This window comes from Narcine bancroftii, chromosome 5 (genome assembly GCF_036971445.1).
Source record: "Narcine bancroftii isolate sNarBan1 chromosome 5, sNarBan1.hap1, whole genome shotgun sequence".
NCBI lineage: Eukaryota > Metazoa > Chordata > Chondrichthyes > Torpediniformes > Narcinidae > Narcine > Narcine bancroftii.
Window position 1 is genome coordinate 112,049,937 of NC_091473.1, and position 18,743 is coordinate 112,068,679.

General features: G+C 40.2%; 1 protein-coding gene across 4 annotated transcripts in view; it reads right to left on the reverse strand.

Annotated features, from left to right (window-relative positions):
* Positions 1-433: 433 nt before the first annotated feature.
* Positions 434-18,743, reverse strand: part of akr1a1b (aldo-keto reductase family 1, member A1b (aldehyde reductase)) — a 51,720-nt gene continuing 33,410 nt past the window's right edge. For all 4 annotated transcript variants that reach the window (XM_069938785.1, XM_069938784.1, XM_069938788.1 and 1 more), the window contains 3 exons: positions 2,430-2,502; positions 798-884; positions 434-676 (listed from right to left, as the gene is read on the reverse strand). In XM_069938785.1, the coding sequence (XP_069794886.1) occupies positions 611-676; positions 798-884; positions 2,430-2,502 (226 nt within the window). In that variant the 3' untranslated portion in view covers positions 434-610. The remainder of the gene's footprint in view (positions 677-797; positions 885-2,429; positions 2,503-18,743) is intronic.

Consider the following 18,743-nt stretch of genomic DNA (forward strand, 5'->3'; position numbering starts at 1 on the left):
TGCTGCTAGTCTATGATGTAACAATAATTAAATTTTGAATATCTTTATTCCACATTGAAAAAAACATTAATGTACAAAGCTGAACGCACACTGAGCATGAAGAATGTTTGAAGCATTGAACTAAAATTAATTGCTGGATGGTGGGGGGGTGTAAAGCGACAGGGTCATCAATTTCTTATCTGCATAATGCAAGCACGGGAACAGATCAGAATTCAAAAATTAAAAGTACAGATTCGAACCATCAAAACTTCAAAAAATCGTAAGTCGGACTATTGTAAGTAGAGGAGCACCTGTAATGCCATTTTATTATTTTGGGAAAATTTCCACTCCTAAAAGCTACAAACTGATAAAAATTGTGTAGATCTGGGTGAATACCTTGCTATGAAGGAGAGATAACTTTTTCAAATCAAAGAAGAATTCAGAAACATATGAATTGAGGTTAATCTTATGTAAGGTTTAATTTTATTTACCTTCAAACATTTGAATTTGATGATAAGAATTATTTAGAGATTAAATATTGTTTCAATAGACAACGTATTTAATTTCATCAACAAAATTGGGTTACGGAGCAATACAAACACTGAGGCAGTAATGGCTTATCCTACGGTCATCAATATGGATCATTGAAAGGGTAATGTGGATGTTGTGCATCTCTGAATACAGATTTGTTGTCAACCTGTTAAAAACAAGTGCAAGAATTTTGCAACAAATTATAATTAGCTTGAGTTAAACAATTTGGAATTGTGAAAAAAGTTGTGAGGTTCAAAGTTGAATGGAGGAAGGACATGAATGCTTACCACTATCTTTGGAACAATATACCGGTAATTTTTATCGAGACTTGCAATCATTTTCATCTCATCCTCAGTCAGTACAAAATCAAACACCTGGGGTAGGAAGGGGGTGAGTGAAAAGAATGGCAAAATTACAACCTGAAGATTTCCCAGTATTACCTGCATATAAAGTGACTCCCAAATAAATAATCTTTTGATGAAACAGTAATTTTACTTTTTAATAAAAGGAACAGTCAAAGAGAAAAAAAATTTGACAAAATATGCTGCACGTAATCTAAGCAGAATGATGGTCAATCAACTACATTATTCACAATAGAAAATTGGGCAGATATGACATCCTCAAACACCAGAAGTGAAATTTCTGAATTGAGCATCAAGAAAAGGCTCTGAAAGGAAATATACTAAAGGTAGAAAATTGTACTCTATCGTAGGCATCAAGCATCACACGAAACTCAGTTTCTGAAATTATCTCAAAGTTTCATCCTGGAACAACTTTCCAACCAGTTTCTCTCCCCTGATCTCATCTTGTGTGTCCCCAAGGCATTTGATATGACTCAAGAGATCAGCTGTAGAAACAAAGCATAATGCAGGAAATTTTGTGGCATGGGTTAGTAATTCATTAAGTAAGAAAATGTTTGAAATTGGCAGGATACGATAGCAAGTGGTTCCTGGAGATAGTGAATACATGCCTATTCTGCTAAAATGTTGGGAAAATGACAGATTTCATTGGGGCTTGATGGATTGAGTGCAGATAAGGAGTTTCTCCTGGCCAAGTAGACTAGAACCAGGATCACCAATTCAGGGAGGACAAACTGTTTATGATTGAAGCGAGAAATTTCTTCACTGAAAGGACAATTAATCTTTGTAACTCTATCCTGAAGGGTTCAGTTGTTGAATTAATTCTAAACAGTGATCAATTTTTACATTTTAAGGGAATCATGCAAATTACCTGTGCTAATATTTTGATTAAAACGAAAAGCAAATCTTAGGCAAGACAGTTCAATGATGCTACTATTTAATGAAGGGAAACATTAAAAAAAAATTAATGCAGCAAAACTAACAAATTGTTTTCTAAAAACGAAGCAATGTTTGGAAAAAAAATTGTGCAATGAAATAACAAAAACAAATGCTTTGCACAAATCCTCTGCAGAGGAACAAATAATTAGAATATTAGAGAGGGGCTAAAAACAACTGCTGTTTTTGAAAAAATGATCATTTACGATGTGTTCTGGTTCAGTTTTAATTATATTACAAATGGAGAATAAAGCTGGTCAATGGGAAACATGTGTTAAATGAGGGCAGAGATCATTCTGCATCCCGGAAAAAGGTGCTGAAAAAAAAACAGGTAAAAGGCAGAAAAAAGCCACAATACTTCTGTAAGTTACTTGTTTGATGAGAAAAGACAACATTCAACAACCTTGGAAACAACTGGATGCTACACAAGAAATATTTTAATTGCTAACTACATGGATGAATTAACAAAAACTGACTGAAATGTTTCATTGATAATCAATTTTTCACACAATAATGGGGGGTTACTGCATAAACACAGCTTTTTAGTCAATGATTTTTAAAATTCTAATGTTTAGTCATGGAATAATACAATTTTCACTAGTAACTGGTAAAATATCAGGTTACCTGCAGGTTTTGTGCAATTCGTACTGGATTGACACTCTTGGGAATGGCTACGACTCCACGCTGTACCTGCCATCTGCAGAGAGAAATATCCTAATACTGTTTATACATGGAAGTAACCAGGCTAAGTAGAAAAACCTTTATTCGCCAATTAAAATTCATTAGTCAACTATAAAGCAAACAATACTGCAGAGGGACAGAGACATTTTGGAAAATATTAACTCCCTTCAGCCTTTTTGGAAAAAAAGTTTCAAATTCAAAAAGTTTCTTGCAGATAATAATATCAGATATCAAATAGAATCATGTTCTGGTGCCAAGAATTTACCAATGCCTATTCACCTCCAATAAATGACGAGCCCAATACACAAGGAAGATGCTGTGGAATCTCAAAAGGAAACTGGATTACAATTCTTGATAACTATAAATGGAGATATTGTGGTGGCACACCACTAGGCAGGTGAATCAGCCCTGCTTGTAATCCACGTGGCGGGGCAGCCGGCCAAAATGGCGCAGTCGGGGGTTTCCCCTTCTCAGCACAGGGCTCAGAAGCCCGCGCTGGGGGACCACGTGACGCTCGGGTGATGTCAGTGCCCCACAGTGAGGTTCTCAGCCAGCTCTGCGCTGGAAGTACAAGTGCAGCCCAGCAGCCTGCAATAAATCAGTTCTGCTCACTGAGCTAACCCGTCTGGTTGTGTGTTCTTTCAGTAGCAGTGTAGCTGTCGCGACAATTGGAGACCCCGACTGGTTCAAACGTCTTTGAACCCATCATAAGCGAACCTGGGATCAGTGTCAAGCTGCCTGACTTCTGGGTTCAGGAGCGGGAGACCTGGTTCGGCCACGCGGAGGCTCAGTTTCACATCCGCCAGATTTCATCCGACACGACCAAATTCTACCATGTAGTTGCCACCCTGGACCAGGCCACCGCCAAATGCGTGCTCACCTCATACAGCACCCACCCGCTGAAGACAAATACGAGATCATCAAGCAAGTGCTCACCAAATCCCTAGGACTATCCAGGCACCAGCGTGCCGCTCGGATGCTGCACCTCGACGCCTTGGGGGACAGGTCTCCAATGGAGCTGATGGACGAGATACTCGCGCTCATGGGTGATCACACCAACTGCCCACTCTTCAAGCACATTTTCCTTGACCATCTGCCTGAGGACATCCGGCTGTTACTGGGCATGTACCTGGCAGTGCGGCATTTCTGCTATTTCTTGGAGGGGAGGACTTTTATCATCTTCACTGACCACAAACCCCTCACCCAGGCACTTGTAATGGCAAAAGGACCCCTGGTCGGTCCGCCAGCAGCATCACCTCTCCTTCGTGTCAGAGTTCACCACCGACATTTGGCAGAAGGCGGGGAAGGACAACGTGGTCGCAATGCACTCTCACAACCGGCCATCTGCGCGTTAACGCCCAGCCTCAACATCGACCAGCTCGCCTGGGACCAGAAGTCCGACAAGGAGACGTGAGCCTTCAGGACTGCTATCACGGGGCTGCGGTTCCGAGACCTCCCGACTCTGAGTGGCGGAAGCACCGTCTTGTGCAATGTCTCCATAGGCACCAGCGGTTCCCCAGCAGTGGCGCAGGCAAGTCTTCCAACACATTCACGACCTTTTGTACCCGTCCATCAAGCCCACGGTCCGATGGTGGCAGAGCAGTTCGTCTGGCACGGGCTGCAAAAGCAGATCGCGGGCTGGGCCAGAACATGCACCCATTGCCAGATGTCCAAGATACAAAGGCACACCAGGGCGCCCATGCAAGAGTTCGAGCATGTCCGGGAACAGTTCAGCCACATTCTCGTGGACATAGTTGGGCCCTTACCCGTTTCCCGGGGCAACTGTTACCTGTTCACAGTGGTGGACCGCACCACTTGTTGGCCCGAGGTGATCCCGATGCTGGACGCCTCCACGGACTCCTGCTCCCGAGCCCTGTTGCACAGTTGGGTCGCCCGGTTCGGCATTCCAAATCACCTCACCAGCGATCAGGGTGCCCAGTTCACCTCTGCGCTCAGGGCACAACTCGCCAACAGGTTGGGGATCTAGCTACGCTGAACCAGGGCCTATCACCCGCAGGCCAATGGGCTGGTCGAGCGTCTGCACCGCCACCTTAAGTCGGCACTTATGGCCTGCCTTACCGGTCCCGACTGGGTGGATGAACTGCCTTGGATGCTCCTGGGCATCCGCTCCATGCCCAAGGAGGATCTGCAGGCGTCATCAGCTGAGCTGGTCTATGGCGCATCGCTGGCACTTCCTGGTGAGTTCATCAACGCGCCTCACAACCCCCTGTGGTCGCCGTACATGCTGCTTCCCCATCTCTGGGCCTGCTTGGACTCTTTTGCACCCCCACCACCGTTCAGACATGGCACACAGCCATCTCACGTCCCCAGCGAGCTGCTTTCCGCAGAGTACGTTTTTATTCGGCGGGGCCCGCCTGCGGCACCTCTGCAGAGACCTTAAGAGGGGCCGCACAAGGTTGTCCAGCGTTCAGGGTCTACATTCACGACCCCACTGAACCAGTGATTGTGGCCCAGTCCAAGAAGCGAGGCTACACAGCTAAAAAGGACATTGGCACCAGTTCTGGGGGCGGGCTTGTAGTCCACGCGGTAGGGCAGCTGGCCAAAATGGCGCCGTCAGGGGTTACCCCTTCTTCTCAGCACAGGGCTCAGAAGCCCACGCTGGGGGAACCACGTGACGCCCGGGTGATGTCAGCAGCCCACAGTGAGGTTCTCAGCCAGGTCCAGGCTGGGAGTATAAGTCCAGCCTAGCAGCCTGCAATAAATCAGTTCTGCTCACTGAGCTCAACCTGTCTGCTTGTGTGTTTTTTCAGTAGCAGTGTAGCTGCCGCTACAATATCTTACTTAGGTAGACAAATTACCTAGGCCAAATGATATGCATACTTGTCTTTTCAAAGACGCAAGGGAGGAAATTGATCATAATTTTCCCAATACAAAAGATTCAGAGATTGCACATGAGGACTGGAAACTTGCAATTTAAAAAAAAAAATTTGTTTAAAAAAATGGGTGTAGACATAAACACAGTCATGACAGACTAGTCAATGTAACGGTGGGGAAAGTTTTATAAACAAATTAGGGCAGAATTCTGCAAGAATATGGATTTGCTAAAGGAAATTTGTCAAACTAATTTTATTAAGATTTTCTGATGAGGTAAGAGAAGGCAGATAAGGTAAATGCTATCATTAAGATTGAAGGCTAGGAAATAAATGTGGAGCTAGCAACAATTAAAGAAAATTGTAGCAGGAAAGAGTGATGAAAGGTTGTTTTTGGACTAGAGGAAAGTGTACAGCAGGGGTGGCCAACCTTTTAATTTTTAATTTAGACATACAGAAGGGTAACAGGCCATTTCAGCCCACAAGTCCATGCCGCTGAATTAAACTACAACCCGGGTTTGTACTTGTGGGCTGAAATGGCTTGTTACCCTGCTTTATATCTGAACTAAAAATTAAAAGGTTGGCCACCCCTGAAGCACAGTATAGTCACCCAAAGGGATCAGTACTTGATAGATAGTGCAGTTCTTAATAGATCAGTGAGTATAACTCTGGTACATTGGGCTAAATTTGTGTCATCAGCAAATGTGAAGGCTTAGATGAGCAGAGTAATAAATGAAAAAGGCAAATTGATGGCAAATAAGTTTGAATGCTGAGGAATATAAAGTGATATATTTTGGTTGGAAAAATGGCGATATAGAGGGCACATTTCTAAAACGTGTAAGAATAAGGTGCTGTTCACAGGATTACAGAAATGAGAGCATAAGGAGCAAGCCACTCTGTATCATCTTCAATGCAAGAGCAATTAGAAATTATTTCTTTTTGAATACTTATCTTTGTCTGAATGCCAGAATTGAATTAATTTCCACTACTACCATTGGCAGTCTTCCAAACATAATCACTCACTATGTTCAAGTTGTATTTCATGTTCCTTTACTAGTTTGCCAATGGGAACAGTTTCATTAGTTTTACTGTCTAGACTGTTACGAGCCCAGAGGACCAAACCCTAGCAGCATTAGATATTCACCAAGACAAATGGTTACTTAAGCAAAAGTTGCTTTTAATTATCTTTAAACATGAAAACAAGATCAAACTTTATCTTATCACTATTAACTTAATTAACCTAACTTAACCCCCTTCTAATTCTAAACGCACATGTATGTAATGTGTGTGTAAGTTTAGAAAAATTCTTTGATTCACAGTCCATTCTCACTTCTCATTCCTCCAAGTTTACTGGTTGCAGGCAATTCTTACACTGTGCACAGAATTTAACATTTATGAAGTTCACCAGGTTTTGGTGCTAGAAAGGTAAATGGTTACCTCTCAGGAAGATTCTTGTCGGTTTTCAGAGAGAGATTGGTTGTTCGCTGGACATCCACAACTGATTCCTTGTAACCAGACCCATAAGGGTTTTCCAGATGATAACCCCTTTCTTTCAGGTCATCACAGAGTTCCTCTTTGTTTCTCTTATTTCAAGTGAAACATTAGGCAACCAGTCCGCTCCTCTTGCATGAAGCACAAGAGCTTTGACCAGGATGAACTAAGCACTCACTACCAATCTTCCAAATGGGTTTTTTTTCCACAAGCTTTCCTACTACTGACTGTAGCCTTGCAAAACTGAATTCTCTCTCCCTCTCTCTCTGAGAAAATAAAAACTCTCTTAAAACAACAAGTTCCACTCCAGACAGTCTGAAACTCCAATGAGTTCTTTCATCTATTGCCTTTTTGTAAACAACAATCCATTAGTGACATCTCTTGGGTACTCTCCAAAGCTTTTGTAAAGGATCTTGGTGCCAGACTATCTAGCATGAGCAGAGCTCCACTATTTTAAATAAGATCTGTTTTAAAGTGTTTGCATGTGACCTACACTAAAAAAACAAATTTCCCTGTTTCAAGATAACAATCTTAACTATAGTGAGAAGTTAAGAAGGCACTTTTACGCTGTCCTTCACAGCAGGAGGATTCAAGTGAAGGAATAAGGATGCTTACTGTATTTGTTCAGGGCTTTGGAAAAACCATGTCTAGTCATTATGTGCAGTTTTGGTCTACTTAGCAGAGGAAGGATGTATTTGACATGGAAAGAGTAGCAAAAGTTCACCTGACTGATTTTTAGATAAAAGGACCAACATGGAGAAAACAAAAATGGGACATCTCGGCTTAACTGGAGTTTAGAGCATAACCTGGTTTATATATTAAATCCTACCGGTGCCGAAGAAGAGCAGGGTGAGTTGCCTCAATGACCATTGCCCAGTAGCACTCACATCTACTGTAATGAAATATTTTGAAATCTGGTTAAGAGAGAGGTATATTGTAGGTACAGGCAACAAGGAGCAAATGAGGTATTTGAGGAATATAAAACATGCAAAAAAAACCAAGAAGGAAATCAGGAGCGCAAAAAGAAGAGGTTGCTTTGGCAATGTGAAAGAAAATCCTAAGGGGTTCTTCAGGTATATTAAGAGCAAAAGGATACTAAGGGACAAAATTGGTTCCCTTGAAGATCGGAGTGGTCGGCTTTGTAAGGATCCAAAAGATCTGGGAGAGATCTTAAGTCGTTTTTTTGCATCAGTATTTACTCATGAAACTGATACAGGGTGTAGGGAAGTAAGGAAAACAAGCAGTGTGGTCATGGAACTTACATATATTAAAAGGGGAAAGTGGTGTTTTCTGTCTTAAAGCAAATGAGAGTGGATAAATCCCTAGGGCCTGACAAGATATTCCCTTGAACCTAGAGGAAGACTAGTGTAGAAATTGCAGGGCCCCTGGCAGAAATATTTAAAATGTCCTTAGCCACAGGTGAGGTGCCAGGGGATAGCTTATGTTCCATTGCTTAAAAAGACTCCAAAAATAACCCATAAAATTAATGGCCAGTGAGCATGACATTCGTAGAAGATATGTTATTGGAAGGTGTCCTAAGATGCCGGAAATACAAGCATTTGGATAGCCAATAGGGAGTTAACAAGGCTTTTTATGTGGTAAATCATGTTTAGCCAATCTAATAGGAGTTTTTCCAAAGAGATTACCATGCAAGTTGATGAAAGAAAGTCTGTGGATGTTGTCTACATAGACTTTAGTAAGGCATTAGACAAGGTCCTATAGAGGAGGTTATTCAGGAAAGTTTAGACACTCAGTATACATTGAGGTAGTAAACTGAAATTTGATATTGGCTATATCAGAGAAGCCAGAGTAGTTGTGGATGATTGCTTCTCAGACTGGAGGCCTGTGACTAGTGGTGTGCTTTGGGATCAGTACTGGGTCCATTGTTGTTTATCATCTATATCAATGATCTGGATGATATTGTGGTAAATTGAATCAGCAGATTTTCTGAGAATAAGGACTGGAGGTGCAGTGAACTTTCAAAATCTTTCAAAGCTTGTAGAGGGATCTGTACCATCTAGAAAAATGGACAGCAAAATGGCAGATGAAATTTAAAGCAGACAAGTGTGAGGTGTTGCATTTTGGAAGGACAAATCAAGGTAGGACATAACACAGTAAATGGTAGGGCACTGAGGAGTGTGGTAGAACAGAGGGATCTGGGAATACAGATACATAATTCCCTGAAAGTGGCACCACAGGTGGATAGGGCAGTAAAGAGAAATTTTGGCATATTGGCCTTCATAAATCAAAGTATTGAGTACAGGAGTTTGGATGTTACGGTAAAGTTGTACAAGACATTGGTGAGGCCACATTGTGTGCAGTTTTGGTCACCAAACTACAGGATAGATATTAATAAGATCGAAAGAGTGCAGAGAAGATTTACTAGGATGTTGCTGGGACTTCAGGAACTGATTTACAAGGAAAGGCTAACTGGTTACAACTTTATTCCCTGAACCATAGAATGAGGGGAGATTGAATTGAGGTATACAAAATTATGTCTCTTTTACTGCCTGGGAAGTTCAAAGAAATTATTTATTGAAAATAATTGATGTTTTGGAAAATCAAAGGCATAGAAATAATGTGAAGATTGTAGGCTTAGATCCAGTATAGTTTTTTCAGAAATGGATTCCTGAAGTTTTGGGAAAGGAATACTTTCTGAATAGTTTGGTGTGGGATAGAGCTCATAAAGCTATCAGGAAGAAACCTTTTTCTGATCAACTGCCATGCTCTATTTTAATAAGGTGGTGTAGTGGGCCAGTTCAACCCCACAAACAATGGGCTGAATCGCCACACTGAACAGTCAGTGTGGCAGGGCACAAGGGCTTTCCCCCACCACACAGAAGTTCCAGGCTGCGGGAGTGTGTTGCCATGGGAACGGCCAGGCCTCACAGCAGCATTATGACATCAATCCCATGAGCCTGTTGCCTCCCCTATAAAGGAACGCACATGGTTTGAATAAACAGCAGTTACTGGTTTACTTGCTTGGTGTGGACAGCATTTATTTCAACAGTTCTGTCTTTAGCGGTGCTAGTGTTTGTGTTATCAGGATAGAGTGATGATTTTGAGAGTTGCAGTGTAAAATGCAAGAAAATATCAGACCCCCTTGTTGGTTGGAAATAATAGTATTCTTTTATGCCTATTTGTGTCAAACTATTATTAAACGTTGTAAGGAGTTTAATCCTGCTAAAGCTGTGTTATGGAAAAATGGAATTAAATTCACTTTCAGATACTCAGCTACACTTTAAGATTTTTTAATGGAGAATTTCAATCACAATTCTTTACTGATGAAGATGATGCTCCGCTATTTGCCAATTCATTGCCTGATAATGGACAAAAAGAGAGTCAAGATCAATTCTCTCAACGAATGAAGTCGACTCAAGAGAAGAGTAAAAATGGTTTACTGAAGGTGGAATGCCATGAAATTGATGTTGATGTTAATAGAGACTTGGAGGGAGCTTATCATGACTTAATAAATTGCTGATTATGGTTTTGTTTTTTATCTGATTGTTCTGTTCAGGGGAGGAGGATTATTTATTTTATTCTTTTCTATATGATTCTTATTCTAGAATAGATTAAAAAAAAATTATCGGCTCAACTGCAGGGTCATACAACATCTGCTGAATATAAGAGTAGATTAATATCATGTACAGGTTCTGAAAAAATAAATACTACATATCAATGGAGATTCAATTCTTCATTATTGAAAATTGTTGAGTTTTGTGCAACTTTTAAATACAGCAATATTTGAGAATAAATGTTGACTTAGTTGACAGTAAATTTATTTTGTTAGATGCTTTAAAAGAATGCAGCCGACTACTATAACACAGACACACAGACAGTGTGGCAGGTTAAGCTCACTCCTTTATTTGGACTTGAAAGGCTGCTTTTATACTGTTCAGGTTCCCACCATATTTGCTGATTGACTGAGTCATCCGTATGAATAACAATAGCGGGCCATATGAATGCACTTTTTCCCCAGCCTATTTCGGCTGAGTTAGCTGGGCAGCTTGACCAATGCCATTTTAGGACTGTTGGTCTGATGCTGCCCCAGCTTTTACCCCCGCCGGTTCGTTGTCCTGGAAGTCATTTTAGCGATCTCTGTCCACCTCTGCTGCCACGCGATCTCTGCAATTGCGGGCTGCCACAGGCATATTTAAAAGGTCAAATTATTAGTTTCTCGATTAAAATTAAGAAACAGTATTCTAGTGAAGTTGAAAAATTAGAGGAGATAGAGAATTTAGAGAAAGATGTGCAGAAGACAGAATAAAAAGATACAATTAATTAATAAAAAATGCATTATACCTCATTGCAGACTTATAAAATGGAAAAATTGTTGCAAAGAACTAGACAAAAATATTATGAATCAGGGAGGCGACCCCATAAAAACAACAGGTTTCTAGAACAATTAATGCTTTTAGGAAAGGATCAAAAATTACATGTAAATATCAAGATTTAAATGAAGCTTTTAAGGAGTTTTAAGAAACTATACATTTGAAGTTGAAAATGATGATATTAAAATTGATGACTTTTTAAACTCAACTCAGTTACCCTTTTTGAATAATCAAGAACGCGAGGAATTCGATTTCCATTCACATTTAGAGAGATTATAGCTACTTAAGTCCAAGCCAAAGTCCAGGAACAGTAAAGCCCCCAGAAAGAGGTTCAATGTTGGAAACTTGCAGTCAGACGAAGTGAGAGGAAACTTCCAGGCAAACCTCAAAGCAAAGCACGAGGATGCAATCCACCTCACGGACTCGTCCCCTGAAACCCTCTGGGATCAGCTGAAGACTGCCATACTGCAATTCACTGAAGAGGTACTGGGCTTCTCCTCCAGGAAAAACAAGGACTGGTTCGACGAAAACAACCAGGAAATCCAGGAGCTGCTGGCAAAGAAGTGGGCTGCCCACAGGCTCACCTTGCAAAGCCATCCTGACCAGAGAAGAAACGAGCCTTCCGTCGCACATGCAGCCACCTTCAGCGCAAACTCCGGGAGATCCAAAATGAGTGGTGGACTAGCCTCGGCAAATGAGCCCAGCTCAGCGCAGACATTGGCGACTTCAGGGGTTTTTACGAGGCTCTAAAGACTGTGTACGGCCCCTCACCCCAAGTCCAAAGCCTGCTGCGCAGCTCAGATGGCAAAGTCCTCCTCAGCGACAAGATCTCCATCCTCAACCGATGGTCAGAACACTTCCAATCTCTTTTCAGTGCCAACCGCTCAGTCCAAGAATCCGCCCTGCTCCAGCTCCCTCTAGGCTAGAGCTAGAGGAGGTCCTCACCCGGGAAGAGACATATAAGGCAATTGAACAACTGAAAAGTGGCAAAGCAGCAGGTATGGATGGAATCCCCCCCAGATGTCTGGAAGGCTGGCGGCAAAACTCTGCATGCCAAACTGTATGAGTTTTTCAAGCTCTGCTGAGACCAAGGAAAGCTACCTCAGGACCTTCGTGATGCCATCATCATCACCCTGTACAAAAACAAAGGCGAGAAATCAGACTGCTCAAACTACAGGGGAATCACGCTGCTCTCCATTGCAGGCAAAATCTTCGCTAGGATTCTCCTAAATAGAATAATACCTAGTGTCGCCGAAAATGTTCTCCCAGAGTCACAGTGCGGCTTTCGCGCAAACAGAGGAACTACTGACATGGTCTTTGCCCTCAGACAGCTCCAAGAAAAGTGCAGAGAACAAAACAAAGGACTCTACATCACCTTTGTTGACCTCACCAAAGCCTTCGACACTGTGAGTAGGAAAGGGCTTTGGTAAATACTAGAGCGCCTCGGATGCCCCCCAAAGTTCCTCAACTTGGTTATCCAACTGCACGAAAACCAACAAGGTCGGGTCAGATACAGCAATGAGCTCTCTGAACCCTTCTCCATTAACAATGGCGTGAAGCAAGGCTGCGTTCTCGCACCAACCCTCTTTTCAATCTTCTTCAGCATGATGCTGAAACAAGCCATGAAAGACCTCAACAATGAAGACGCTGTTTACATCCGGTACCGCACGGATGGCAGTCTCTTCAATCTGAGGCGCCTACAAGCTCACAACAAGACACAAGAGCAACTTGTCCGTGAACTACTCTTTGCAGACGATGCCGCTTTAGTTGCCTATTCAGAGCCAGCACTTCAGCACTTGACGGCCTGTTTTGCGGAAACTGCCAAAATGTTTGGCCTGGACGTCAGCCTGAAGAAAGCTGAGGTCCTCCATCAGCCAGCTCCCCACTATGACTACCAGCCCCCCCCACATCTCCATCGGGCACACAAAACTCAAAACGGTCAACCAGTTTACCTATCTCGGCTGCACCATTTCATCGGATGCAAGGATCGACAACGAGATAGACAACAGACTCACCAAGGCAAATAGCGCCTTTGGAAGACTACACAAAAGAGTCTGGAAAAACAACCAACTGAAAAACCTCACAAAGATTAGCGTATACAGAGCCGTTGTCATACCCACACTCCTGTTCGGCTCCGAATCATGGGTCCTCTACCGGCATTACCTACAGCTCCTAAAAGAACACTTCCACCAGCGTTGTCTCCGCTCCATCCTCAACATTCATTGGAGCGTCTTCATCTCCAACATCGAAGTACTCGAGATGGCAAAGGCCGACAGCGTTGAATCCACACTGCTGAAGATCAAACTGCGCTGGGTAGGTCACGTCTCCAGAATGGAGGGCCATCGCCTTCCCAAGATCGTGTTATATGGCGAGCTCTCCACTGGCCACCGAGACAGAGGTGCACCAAAGAAGAGGTACAAGGACTGCCTAAAGAAATCTCTTGGTGCCTGCCACATTGACCACCGCCAGAGGGCTGATATCGCCTCAAACCGTGCATCTTGGCGCCTCACAGTTCGGTGGGCAGCAACCTCCTTTGAAGAAGACCGCAGAGCCCACCTCACTGACAAAAGAGTAAAAACCCAACACCCAACCCACCAATTTTCCCTTGCAACCGCTGAAACCGTGTCTGCCTGTCCCGCATCGGACTTGTCAGCCACAAACGAGCCTGCAGCTGAAGTGGACATTACTCCTTCATAAATCTTCATCCGCGAAGCCAAGCCAAAGAAAGAAAAAAGAAAAGCTACTTAAATCTCTGCCGAATGGGAAAGCTCCTGATGAAGATGGATTTACATTGGAATTTTATTAAAAGATTCAAGATTTATTAATGCTCTGGGGAACATCACGCAATGACGGAGAGCCAGGACGGGGGAATTTGGCTTCTCTGAGGAAAAAGTTTAAAAAAGATCCGAAAATCAAAATATGTACTCTTAAAAAAAAATAAGGAAGAAGAGGGAACAACCCTGGAATGTGAAAAAATGCCACTCAAAAAGGACAGAAAAGTAGAAGAGAAGAATAAAGATGGAAAAGAATTACAGTTGGAAGAAAAAGGGCCTAATTTACAAATGAGACCGGGGGCTGGATTAGGCCCAGCTCTTCATTCAAAATGAGCTACTCGATCTGCCACACACCAGGCTGTGGCATCCCTGCAACAGCAGGGACGCATGGACTATTTGGCAGAAGGGAGCCCTGGCTGAATGGCTCACAATAGGTGAGCCAGGACCCAACATCAACCGGGAGAACGACATCCTTACAGAAGGTTATATGAAAGAAGAGGAAGAAGAAAGACAAGAAGAATAGGAAGAGGATATTATATAGGGAGAAGGAGAAGAACAGGTAAATCTGGAAGAACTGTTGGAAGAGAAAGAAGAAGTTGAAACTTTTATCAGCTACAGCTGTTAAAGATCCTTTAACTATTTTAATGGAAGCATTAAAGTTGGTAAGGAAAGATATTAAACAGTCTGAGGTTAAAATAGAAACCAAAATGGACAGGAAGGTAGACAAAGTATATGGACTGATTAAAGAAGTTCAAATACAATATAATGCAGTAGATGAGAGAGTTAAAGTACTGGAACACATGAGAACCGACATTTTCAAGACAGACTGCTTGACTCGCTGAAACATTTGAACACGTTAAAGACAAAAATGAAAAAATACTTGCAAAAGTGGAGCCTGGAAAATTATAGCCGCAGAAACAATGTCAAGATTATCGATGTTAAAGAAGGAAAGGAGGGGGAAGATATGATTAAGTTTATGCAGGGATGGATCCCTCAGATTTTTGGGCATGAACATTTTAAAGATGGTATTGAGACTGAACGTGCCCATTGGACTTTACAAACCAAACCCCCTCCGGAACAGAATCCAAGGCCTATAATAGTGAAATTTCTTCGATATCAAGTCTGTGAAAATGTTTTGGAGTTGGCGGCAAAATGAGACAAAGAGAAAAAAGCACTGTTGGAAATAGAAGGCAGTAAAATCTTTGTCTATTCTGATATTAGTTTGGAATTATTAAAAAAATTTAAAAGATTTAATCCAATTAAGAACATTCTGTGGAAGAAAGATTATATTTTTGCATTACGTTATCCAGCTACTTTGAAGATATTTTTACAAGACCAACCAAGTCTGACTTTCTGGAATCCAGATCATGTGCGAGAATTTGTGGAAAAGTTACCAGATTTGCATCAAGAAGAAGTTGGCAAGAATGATACTTGAACTGAAAATTATATTTTGGGGTTATTTATTGATGGTTAGTTTGATTTTCTTCGATAGACGGACTTAGCTTCTTGGGGAAGCCGGAGTGATGGAGAAACTGGTTGCTACTGAGTCACCGGCATTAATATGTTTTTGTTTCACATCCAGAGAATAGAGGGGTGTAGCCCTGTCAAGAGAATATTTGACAGTGCTTTGGCGGGGGAGGGGTGGTCTTTATTTATTTTCTTTTCTACCTACTATATTTATGCATGATAAATGTTAATGAAATTCCACTTAAATTTAGGATAATGGATTTGGTATGGTCAGGAATTGACATATTGCTTGTTATTAAAGGTCCTTTTGTGGAATAGTTTACAAGATAATAATACATAGTAATTTAAAATGTATTAGTTTTAGTGTGAATGGGCTCCATCATCCTATAAAAAGAAAGTGAGTTTTAACAAACCTTAAAAAAAATTAGTAGATATATCTTTTATACAGGAAGCCCATCTGAGTGAAGAAGAATATTGGAAATTAAAGAAGGATTGGGTAGGTACAGTTGTAGCTTCACCTTTTAATACCAAGGCTGGAGGGGTTTCTATTCTGATAGATTAAAATTTACCTATTTTGATTTAAAAAGTTATTCTAAACCCATTTGGTAGGTTTGCGTTTATTAATTGTCAATTTTTTTCAGAAAAATAGGCACTGATGAATATCTACGCCCCTAACCTTGATGACTTATACACTTGGGCAAAGGAAATTATAATATTTTGGTTGGGGGGGGGGCTAATTTCTGTTTAGACCCCTTGCTGGACAAGTCAACAAGAACAGTGGGAAACTCAAAAGGAGTAAAGTTAACACTGTTACTAATGAAGGATTTTAATTTTATAGATGTCTGGAGAAAGAAATATACTCGGGAGAGAGATTATTCGATTTACTCTAATCATCATGACTCATATTCTAGGATAGATATGTTCTTAATGTCAGCTAAACTACATGGTAGAGTATAGCAAATCTAATATATACCTAGGCTTATTTCAGATCACTCCCCATTGTATATGGTGCTAAATTTAGAGAAAAGGGCAATAACATTGATGGAGATTTAATAACATGCTATTGAAATGAGAAGAATTTTGTCAATTTATTAGAGATCAAATAAAAGTTTTTAATATTTAATGATAGTTCAGTGGATAATAAATTTGTTATTTGGGACGCTCTTAAGGCTTATATTCGTGGTCAAACAATGAGTTTTTCCTTTAAAATTAAAAAACATGATCCAATTTGATAATTTGGAAAAAGAGATTCTAATCTTGGAGAAAGAAATACATAAATGTCTGTCAGAAGGAAGGAAGAGGATTTGAAGTTACAATAATACTTTACAGTCATCTAGAATAGAAAAGTTGCTTTTAAATAGTAAACAAAGATATTATAAATTGGGAGAATGAGCAAACAAAATCCTAGCTTGGCACTTGAAAAAGGAATGTGAATCTAGAGTAATTACAGCTATTTGACTTGATAAAAGTTCTGTTTCATATAATGACTCTTTTAAACAATTTTACACTAAATTATATGAATCAGAATCAAGGAATGATGAAGATAGAATCGATCAATTTCTAGATCTAGTTAATTTACCTCATCTGGATCAGGAGGAACAGAAGATTTTGGGAACACCGTTCTCAGCTGCGAAAGTTGCAAAAGTAATAAATTAATTACAGAATAATGTCTTCAGGAGATGATGGCTTTATTTCCGAATTCTATAAGGAATTTAAAGATGTATTGATCCCAGATTTTATGAAGAAATTATTACAGCTTGACCAGTCAGGAACTTTATCAGATTCTTTTAAAATTGTTATTATAACAGTTATTCCAAAAAAGAGGAAAGATCCACTGATAGCATCAGCTCACAGACGCATCTCTTTATTAAATGTGGATCACAAAATTTTAGCTAAATTATTAGCGAATAGATTAGAAAATTTCTTTCAAAAATTGATTCATAGAGATCAAACAGGATTTATTAAGTACAGAAAATGGGACTATATTGATTAGTTTGATCAAAAAAAAGACAATCCAAGTATTGCAGTAGCACTTGATGCAGAAAAAGCTTTTGACACAGTTGAGCGGAGTTTTCTTTTTAAAACACTTGCAAAATTTGGATTAGGTCCAACATTTATAAAATGGATAAAAGCACTGTATGTTGATCCAAAGGCAAAAATAGTGACAAATGGAGTTATGTTTGATTTTATTCATTTGACAAGATCAACGAGACAAGGCAGCCCATTGTCCCCTGTTCTCTTTGTACTAGTAATAGATCCTTCAGTGGAACTAATTCAGTCTGATCCAAATATTAAAGGCATTAAATCTGGCCTAGATGAATATAAATTAAGTCTACTCACAGATGATGTTATTGTATATTTAACTGATCCCGGAAGAATTGTTGGCTAATTTAGAAATAAGTCTTGACCAACATGGTATAATATCCGGGTATAAAGTAAACTGAGATAAAAGTGAAGTGATGCCATTGACATTTGGAGATTATTCTGGATGTAAAAAAAAACTAAATTTAAATGGCCTGAAGAAGGAATCAAATATTTGGGGGTAAAAATTAATCCACGCTTGTACAAGATCAATTATGGACCATTATTTTAAAAATTGAAGATTATCTAAAACGATGGATGGAATTACCCATTACTTAATGAACATCTTTCCTAGAATTCAATACTTATTTTAATCCCTCCCTATTATTATCCCTAAAAAAATTTTTTTAAGGACTTAAATAAAATCATCAGAAAGTTTTTGTGGAAAGATAAAATGCCCAGGATTTCTATTGAAAAGCTTACTTAGAGATATGAACTAGGTGGTTTGCTATTATCCAATTTTGAGTATTATTATATTGCTACGCAATTAAGATTTCTCTGCTTTTTTGAAGAGGGAGGAAAAGATGCCTTGGATAAATGGCAAACTGTATAAAATACATGAACAAAATTCTGAAGAAATATATAAATGGAATGAAGACTTATTGATAGGGGAAATCAGATACACCAATACTATGACATTTGATGGGAATATGGCATAAAGTGCATAAATTAATAAGAGTGAAAGGATATGGTTTAGCTAATATGCCAATAGTACAAAACAAATTGATACCCTTTACAATGAATAATAACAATTTTATAGAATAGTCAAATAAAGGTAAAAGGGTTATTAAAGATTGTTTTCAGGATGGGCAATTGGTATCGTTTGACCAATTAAAAATTAGATATGGATTATCAAATAATACTATTTTGGGATATTTTCAGTTGAAGGCTTTCTTATGAGATTATCTATTCTATAGTCATTACCTCCTAAAGATGAGATTGAAAATGCAGTTGCCAATCTGTACATGAAACATTTTATATCAGTTATGTACTTGTTAATTT